The 9,027-nt window shown below is 48.4% G+C and overlaps 1 protein-coding gene across 1 annotated transcript in view; it reads right to left on the bottom strand.

Moving 5' to 3' along the window:
• The window catches only part of LOC110002800 (striatin-like), a 31,455-nt gene continuing 22,428 nt past the window's right edge, over positions 1 to 9,027 (bottom strand). The window contains 14 exon segments of the mRNA XM_065959715.1: positions 1 to 654; positions 656 to 677; positions 901 to 1,021; positions 1,023 to 1,090; positions 2,599 to 2,628; positions 2,631 to 2,697; positions 2,699 to 2,739; positions 2,828 to 2,995; positions 3,080 to 3,201; positions 3,283 to 3,330; positions 5,130 to 5,305; positions 5,426 to 5,562; positions 5,648 to 5,791; positions 8,064 to 8,174. Coding sequence (XP_065815787.1) covers positions 105 to 654; positions 656 to 677; positions 901 to 1,021; positions 1,023 to 1,090; positions 2,599 to 2,628; positions 2,631 to 2,697; positions 2,699 to 2,739; positions 2,828 to 2,995; positions 3,080 to 3,201; positions 3,283 to 3,330; positions 5,130 to 5,305; positions 5,426 to 5,562; positions 5,648 to 5,791; positions 8,064 to 8,174 — 1,805 coding nt within the window. The 3' untranslated portion in view covers positions 1 to 104.

Below are 9,027 nucleotides of genomic sequence, written 5' to 3' on the forward strand. Positions count from 1 at the left end.
TCCAGGATGAGCGTGAAGTCACGGGGGCCAGAAGAGTCTCTGCTCTCTTTAACACTTGTCCTGAGCCTCCTCGCTGCAGAGGAGGTGAGGTTTGAGTCTGGGGGTCATGACGGGGGCACTCTGTGTGTGTGTGTGTGTGTGTGTGTGTGTGTGTGTGTGTGTGTGTGTGTGTGTGTGTGTGTGTGTGTGTGTGTGTGTGTGTGTGTGTGTGTGTGTGTGTGTGTGTGTGTGTGTGTGTGTGTGTGTGTGTGTGTGTGTGTGTGTGTGTGTGTAGGGGGGTCACACCCAGGCCTGCCTGGATGGTCGATGAGGGACTCGAGCAGTTCTCCTCCTCCTCCCCGGTCTAGCCCCCGTTTGAGGCTACACGGTCTGACAGTCCGACATGAAACCAGAGGGCTGTGAGGGGGGCGGGGCTGACCAGCGCCTGAGGGTCCCTCCCCTCCTGTGTCTCTATGGTCCCTGATCACTGGAGGCGGGGTCAGCGGGCGGAGCTGCAGTGAGAGCTCCGCGTCATACAACACTTTGGCGAGAGCGTCCGCCCCGGCGCTGGCGATGTAGCACTTGGACGGGTGAAACGCCACGTCGTGGATCGACTCCTCGGACTTCTTCCTGTGAGCCGTGAACTCCTGGATGCAGGTTTTACTCTCCAGGTTCACAGACGGATGAGCAGTCGTGACCTGCGGAGGAGACGACGACGACGAGACGGTTAAAAAGCAGAACGAGGAAACGATGCTGAAAATAAAGGAAGCTCAGTGCCGACCACAAAGGATACTTCAAAGATGGCCGACAAATACGACCTTTTCTCCTCCGGCTAGTGATGGATCCACGCCGTCCTTCACGGCCCAACATATACATATATATGAATCTGTAAACACAGGTTGGTGGCGAGGAGATACTTACTGCCCGACATGAGATAGAGGTCCGTTTGGATCCACGCTAAACTGGTGACGGCGTCCAGGTGGGCGACCATGGAGTGGATCATCTTCCCGCTGTTGTTGTCGAAGAACTTGATGTGTCGGTCCCTCCTGAGCCGTGATGGTGATCGGGAGAGTCGGGTGGCTGAGGACCTTGTTGATCTGACACGGAGAGCCTGCAGAGAACAAGATGACATCACAGCTGAGCAGGTGAGCGGACAGGTGAACTTAACGAGGATGTGAGCGTGTGTGAGCAGATTCAATCGTTAAAGAAGTTCGATCATAAAGCACGGTTGACCTTTTTCCGCCGCCATATTGCTGTATTTCAAACTCTGAAAACCTCTTGTCTGTTTATCCTCATTCACCTCATTGAATAGTGTATGTAACCCTGATTATGTCCAATGGGTGGCGCTGCTGTACATCATTATCATTGTCTTAAACTGTGAAAATACTGGGAGTGACTCTGCGCTGCACAGCTCCTCAGAAATCTCACAGAACAAGAGCAAACGTCCAAAATAATCATTTATAGACCCTCTAACAATCATATTTTAGTTGAAGGAAATAAATTTGACAATAAAATATATATCTGTGATTCCTCAGAAAACATGGTCGACCGCTCGGTTGAGTCTACGCGGCCTGGCTCAAGTCACTCATTTCTTATTTTGTTCACCTTTTCTAACCATTGCTACTCATTCAATCTGTTAAAGAAGTTCTTCTCTCTGTGATGTTTATATATGAAAAAAGCATTTTGTTGCAGAAATGAAAGAAATCCATTCATATCCAAAGTAACTCTAAATAGTCAACCAGCTGGTTGACCTGCAGATCTGCTTCCTGATTGGGTAATCTGAAAAATAGAACCTGTAATGTTGCTTAATGAAGAGGCAGGAACACAATTTTACCAACAAATCATTTTTTGCAAATGGCTTTCTTCGAGTGGAAGTCAAAGGGTTAATAAATATAAACAAACCTAATATCATGAGCTAGTAACACCCTCGCTAACGTCCTCGCCCAGGTACAGCGTGATTCTATGGGAAACCCTGTACCTGCTAATAAACCGAGTCAGGTATGGCTGCTTCCTGGCGCTCTCTCGTCTGTGTTCTTGGCAACAGCAGAGTGCTGTTGGGTCAAGAAGCAGTTTACGAACTCGCGCATTAATTAATATTTACAGTCTATGATTAATTCAAACATTAGCACCGCGCCAAAAGAAGACAAGAGTGTACGGTGAGAAGGAGTCACGCGCCCGAGGTTTACAAGAAGCCCAAATGAATGAATGAAAAGACGTTCAAATGAGTCACAGAGAGAGTTAGAGCCGTTTGTTTCAACAGCTGAACAGAACCTGCTGACTGAGCTGTGTGTTTATATACAACTCAAAACACACATAAACATGTAGAATCACAAAATTGCTTATTTTGTATTTCGTCTTGAATGTATAAGCACCTGGTATGTTTATCTCAGGTACACTACAGATACTTTATTTCCGGAGCTTTATGTTGAAAATTAGAAGCTCAGGGGGCTCGGCTTCAGGCATCCAGGTGAGAGCACACAGAGGAGAGAGCGCCAGGCTGCAGACATACAGTCTTGAATAAACCGGGTTCTACCAACAGCGGCCACTAGATGTCACTGAAGAGCTTCAGCCTCAACGTTCCCCTTTGAGGTAAGTCACTGATGAGCTGTGAGAACTTACCCGGCTCCAGATTGGACTCCAGGCTGAGACGAGCTGACGGGTCTCCATGTTGAAAGAGTCCGATCTGTCCGTTGTAAAGGAGGTCACCAGGTGGGCGGGGGTCACTGCACACCAGGTCCACTGAGGAGGGGACTCCCAGGTCTTAAACACAGAAGAAGAGAGGCATGTTAACTTTTTCCATGTTAGTATGAAGTCTAAAGTCTCGACTCAGGAAGCTGGAGGTGTGTACTTTTGTCCTCGTTGAACACGGCGAGGGCGGGGGAGGTGGTGTTGGCGTCCCACAGCCTCACGGTCCCGTCCGCAGAGCAGGAGAGGAGGCGCTGGTGAGCGCTGCTGTACACTAAACCCCAGACTGAGTCGGTGTGTCCGCACAACTCTCCACGCAGCATCGACGCGTCTGAAAAACACGATGACCTCGGTCAGGTGGAGTTAAAAAAACAACAACGTGTCAGACTTTAAAAGAACCACGAGGCTGCGTTACCGTAGGAGTCGTACGGGTCGATGTTGGGGTTGGGGGTGTTCCAGCACTGAATGGTCCCATCGACCCCTCCGCTGAAACACTGCTCCCCTGAGGTGCTCATCACCACGCTCAGTACCGCCCCCCTGTGGTGCAAACAACGATGAATAATCAAATCTTCCAGCCAATCAGACGCACACATTAACATTTGTGATTGATGTCGTTACCTGTGAGCCCTGAAGGTGTAGATGGGTTCTACGTCTAAAGATGTACTCCTGTGGACGAGAAAGAAAACAACTTCATTCTACAATTCACTTAGCAGACTCTTTTATCCAAAGCGACGTACATCAGAGAGTAAGAACAACACAAGGAAGGATCTAGAAAAAAGGGAACAATGTGAGTAAGAACAAACGATCAGCTTTGAGTCTGATTGGACACACAGGTGCTGACAGGAAGTGACCAGAGGCAAAGCACAACATTGAGGGCAGTTCTTGAGAGCTCTAATCAGTATAGAAACCATCTTATAAGTCGTCGTTATCAAACAAAAACCATCGTCATTACCATCATCATCATCAATAATATGGAGACCATCATCATTAAGTTAGTAGGTATTCATGAAAGAGCTGGCTCTTTAGCTTTTTCTTAAAGGTGCAGAGGGACTCTGCAGATCACATGGAGTTTGGAAGTTTAATGTCATCGTCTGTTTGGCGTTCAGGTTAGTCTGAAGGAGTCGTGCAGTAGTGTCACATGTTCAGATCTGTTTCTCTCCTTTGTGTAAAACTCTGTGTTGTTTTTTAGAGGTCGTTTTCACACCTGGAGATCGTTTGCTCTGGTCTAAATCACGGATCAGTTTTTATTCCATTGTTGAATAATCACCTCAAGTTCGTTCTGTGTTCACACGGGGATATTTACAAGAGTGACGCTCGAGGAACATGCTCTCTGATTGGTCAGAATTTGCTGCTATCGCCGCTACATAAAACGCTCAAAGTTTGACTTGTTGCTTGTTTTTTTTGATGATGTTAAAAAACATTCTGACATAAAATCTCCTCACACGTCTTTATTTTTTTTAAAGATTTATTTTGTGCTTTTCGTGCCTTTAATGAGAGAGAGGACAGTGGATAGAGTCTGAAACCAGAGAGAGAGAGAGAGAGGACAGTGGATAGAGTCTGAAACCAGAGAGAGAGAGAGAGAGGACAGTGGATAGAGTCTGAAACCAGAGAGAGAGAGGACAGTGGATAGAGTCTGAAACCAGAGAGAGAGAGGACAGTGGATAGAGTCAGAAACCAGAGAGAGAGAGAGAGGACAGTGGATAGAGTCAGAAACCAGAGAGAGAGAGAGAGGACAGTGGATAGAGTCTGAAACCAGAGAGAGAGAGAGAGGACAGTGGATAGAGTCAGAAACCAGAGAGAGAGAGAGGACAGTGGATAGAGTCAGAAACCAGAGAGAGAGAGAGGACAGTGGATAGAGTCTGAAACCAGAGAGAGAGAGAGGACAGTGGATAGAGTCTGAAACCAGAGAGAGAGAGAGGACAGTGGATAGAGTCAGAAACCAGAGAGAGAGAGGACAGTGGATAGAGTCTGAAACCAGAGAGAGAGAGAGAGAGAGGACAGTGGATAGAGTCAGAAACCAGAGAGAGAGAGGACAGTGGATAGAGTCAGAAACCAGAGAGAGAGAGGACAGTGGATAGAGTCAGAAACCAGAGAGAGAGAGAGGACAGTGGATAGAGTCAGAAACCAGAGAGAGAGAGGACAGTGGACAGAGTCTGAAACCAGAGAGAGAGAGAGGACAGTGGATAGAGTCAGAAACCAGAGAGAGAGAGAGGACAGTGGATAGAGTCAGAAACCAGAGAGAGAGAGAGGGTGGGGAATGTGGAGAGGAGCCATGGGTGGAGGTGAACCCGGGCCTACCGCTCGAGACGAGAGTCTCAACACATGGAACGCGCCCCCTAACCATTGCGCCACCAGTCCGCCCCCTCCTCACACGTCTTTAATGTCACAACGTCTTTAAACATTTTAAACGGTCTGAGGTCACTGTCAGTTTCTCTCTCTCTCTCTTACGGGTCGAAGCTGCTTACTTTTTGGCGGGAGCGGTCTTCTGCAGGTTCCACATCTTCAGCGTGTGGTCCTCCGAGGCTGTGACGAGTACGGGCTCCACGGGGTGAAAGGTCAGCGCTCGGATCCCGTCAAAGTGGCTCCGCAGGGTGAACTTGGGGTTCCACGTTTTTCTCATGGCGTCCTTGTTGTTCCCGATCTGAGGAGAGACGCACACTTTAATCTTTGGACTCGAGACGAGAAGGTGAACAGAAATATTTCCCGTCAGAACGCCCCCCGCCCCCCGCCCCCCCCCGCCCTCAGCTCCTGTTCTACTCACGTCGTACGCCAGGCTGTCGGCCTCGTTGGCCACGGTGAGCCCGGCGAGCTCGCCCAGCCCCAGCTCGCTCTCCATGGCCTCGTCTGCGCCCATGATGAACGACTTCCCCGAGGTGGGCGGGAAGGTCAGCGCCTCGACTAAGAACAGAAATCATGAATTTAAAGACACGCCCCTCTGGATAAAGTCAGTGTAACTCTTTCATGCTTCGAGCTCGTGCTGCACCTTCGTCCGTTCTGTTGGGTTCGTGCTCGTTGAAGCGGGCGGCGTTCGGCCTGGATTGTGGCGTTGACGGAGGCTGCATGTGGGACAGATCCTCGCCGTCTCTCAGGTTAGCCAGCATGTCCTGCAGCTTGGACCGGTTTGGCCCTGTTTAACGAATCGGGTCAAACATAACAGAGCACACAGACATGAGGAGGCGGAAAAAATCAAAACGAAGAATATTTAACGTAAAGAAAAAACGAGCCGAGGAAGAGAACTCAGGATGAAGATGGAGGGAAAGCAGCACTGAAAGAAGAAAATGAATGAAGAGAAGTCAGCAGCAGAGTCGATGTTAAGACGAACTGAAGAGGGAGAAATGTGTGCACAGAATCTGAAACTGTCGGAGTAACAGATTCAACGCTCTTATTGTGACAGGACACACTCAACGCTCTTATTGTGACAGGACACACTCAACGCTCTTATTGTGACAGGACACACTCAACGCTCTTATTGTGACAGGACGTCCTCGAGAACGAGCTGACGCACTCATCGAGGCTCAGTAACGTTGTCAAAGTTGCAGGAAACCAAAGAGAGACAAAACGTCCCGACATCTCTCTTCATGATCTCCTCCACACGCCCGCTGAGCGATAACGTACCAACGCAGTGCAAAGAACAGAAATAGAACGTGTGAAGATGAAGCGAGCTGTGGGACTCATGATTCAATTACAGTTTGATAAAACGACCGTCGCACCGCAGAGCGTGGGACTCCTGAGTGTGAAATCTAAGAGCCACTGAACGAGGCTTCACATGAAGAGGACCGTTATCCTGACTGACAATTTCCACACAGCCCCGTGTGCACAGCTGCGTCCTGTCAGCGCCACGGTTTGACTCCATCAGACCGAAAGCGCACGGCCCCACTGCGTCTGTTTGTGGAGCCTGAGTGCAGCCATGAGAGCGTTCACAAGATCACAGGAGAACTACAAGATCACATGAGAACTACAAGATCTGGGGAGAACTGCAAGATCACATGAGAACTACAAGATCACATGAGAACTACAAGATCACATGAGAAACTACAAGATCACAGGAGAACTACAAGATCACATGAGAACTACAAGATCACATGAGAACTACAAGATCATGGGAGAACTACAAGATCACATGAGAAATACAAGATCACAGGAGAACTACAAGATCTGGGAGAACTACAAGATCTGGGGAGAACTACAAGATCACAAGAGAACTACAAGATCACATGAGAACTACAAGATCATGGGAGAACTACAAGATCACATGAGAACTACAAGATCTGGGGAGAACTACAAGATCACAAGAGAACTACAAGATCACATGAGAACTACAAGATCACAAGAGAACTACAAGATCACAAGAGAACTACAAGATCACAGGAGAACTACAAGACCACATTCCTTGTCTGACTTCCTGTACGGGTTGATCTACTCTGTCCAGCTTACATGTACTTGCAGCGAGCTCCATCAACGCGTTTGAAACACAGCAGAGCGGCGCTGCTGGCTCGCTCCGGACACAGACCTCGCGCCGGCTGTGGAAACAGGAGCGTTGACGGAGAATGTGGTAATTGCAGTGAGAGCGGAGCTGAGTCTCTAACAACTCTTGAATTTGATTTAACAGCGGCTAAATGAAGAACCAACATGGCCGACACACGTGAGGAAACGGATGAAGGTGGAGGAGAACGCTGACAGGACAAAAAACAGATGAGTGGAGAGAATATAAAAGTGAAAGACAGAGACACATGCAGCAGGCTTCACAGTCTGGATGAGTAAAAATAAAACACGGCCCAGCTGTTCAAAAGTCATCTGATTGGATAAAAGCTTCGGACTGGATCACACCTGAAGAACAGGTTGTTTCAAAAGACGTTTAATTGGATTATATCAGGACTGAGAACACTTTCAATCACACTGAATTACAAATATCAGAATGGTCAAACAAACAACATTTCTCTAATCATAGCTCTGAGTCACATGACCGGGGTGGAGGTCAAAAAGAGTTTAGGAGCACAGCGTCCACCGTGGAGCTGCAGCACGGGCACAGCGACCACGACCTCAGAGAGTTTTGATCTCTTATGCAGCACGCCATGCCAAAGTCCTGACAGCTGAATCAAGATTCTCCGTTTTAGTCTGGAGTCTGTAAATCTAGACTTTTGAACAACAGGGCAGAGGATGTTTACAAGAGACAGAGGAGACATGAAGAGGACAGAGGAGACATGAAGAGGACAGAGGAGACATGAAGAGGACAGAGGAGACATGAAGAGGACAGAGCAACAGAAGGAATAATAAGGAGGTGAGAGAGGACAGATGTTTTCATTTTGTTGTTGTTTTGTCTCAACAGAGAGGAGGAGGAGGAGGAGGAGGAGGAGGAGGAGGAGGAGGAGGAGGAGGCAGCAGCGCTTGGCAGGACTTACTCTTCACCCCCTTTTTCCCTTTGCGCTCCTTTTTGTACTGCTCCTTCAGTTTGGTAATCAGGCCCGGGTCCACGTCCCAGGCCTCAGAAATGGGACCTTGCTCGTCCTTGTCTACACAGGGGGGAACAAAACCAAAACCGAGAGGCTGCTGAGGAGGCCTGGCGGGGTCTCTCAGGCCTCCACGAGAGCAGGACAGTCTCTCTGGGGGCGTGAGCAGCTTTCAGAGCCGGCTTGTTTTAACCTTTGTTTTCTACGGGGAGAGGTCGTGAAGCTGACGCCATGTGGGGAGTTCTTTCATTTGAACATTTGGATTCTAAGCGGAGGCGAGTCGCCGCCTCTAAATGTTTGTGATGATCATGTTGTTGTGCTCAGGACTCAAAGTTCAAATACAAAGAAAAACCTCAGCATGACGTCGAGCCTGGTATTCAGTCAGACTCCGGGGTGGGGGGGGTGGGGGGGGGGGGGAACGGACGACAGGTGTGGGAGACACATTGTGGTTACACGCTGGCTATGGGAACACACACACATGGGTTAAACAGAGACACTTCAAACATCATGATTTATGACAACAGCATGAAATATGGATGACGAGCACTCAGTGAAAATCACCAAAAACTACAGAAGAATTCAATTCAAAAAACTTTATTTGTCCCCAATTCAAAAAAACAAGAAGAACTCGAAGAGAAGATTATCTGATTCTGAGCTGTTGAAGAAAGAAACATCCCATCATGCTCGGGGGGGGGAGAGAGCATGCTCTCTGATTGGTCGGAAGTAAACACAGACTAGCTGCCTCCTGATTGGCTGTGGCTGTTCCAAAGACTATTTATAGTTTGTAATTGGACAGACGAGTACAGTAGTGATGTCAGCTCCGCTTATCAGTTTGTATTTATCACTGTAAGCAAATGATTCAGTTTGAAAATAAGATGTTGATGTTCTGGAGTCTCTGACCACGGGTGAAGTGATC

The sequence above is a fragment of the Labrus bergylta genome, chromosome 10, assembly GCF_963930695.1.
Source record: "Labrus bergylta chromosome 10, fLabBer1.1, whole genome shotgun sequence".
Classification (NCBI taxonomy): domain Eukaryota; kingdom Metazoa; phylum Chordata; class Actinopteri; order Labriformes; family Labridae; genus Labrus; species Labrus bergylta.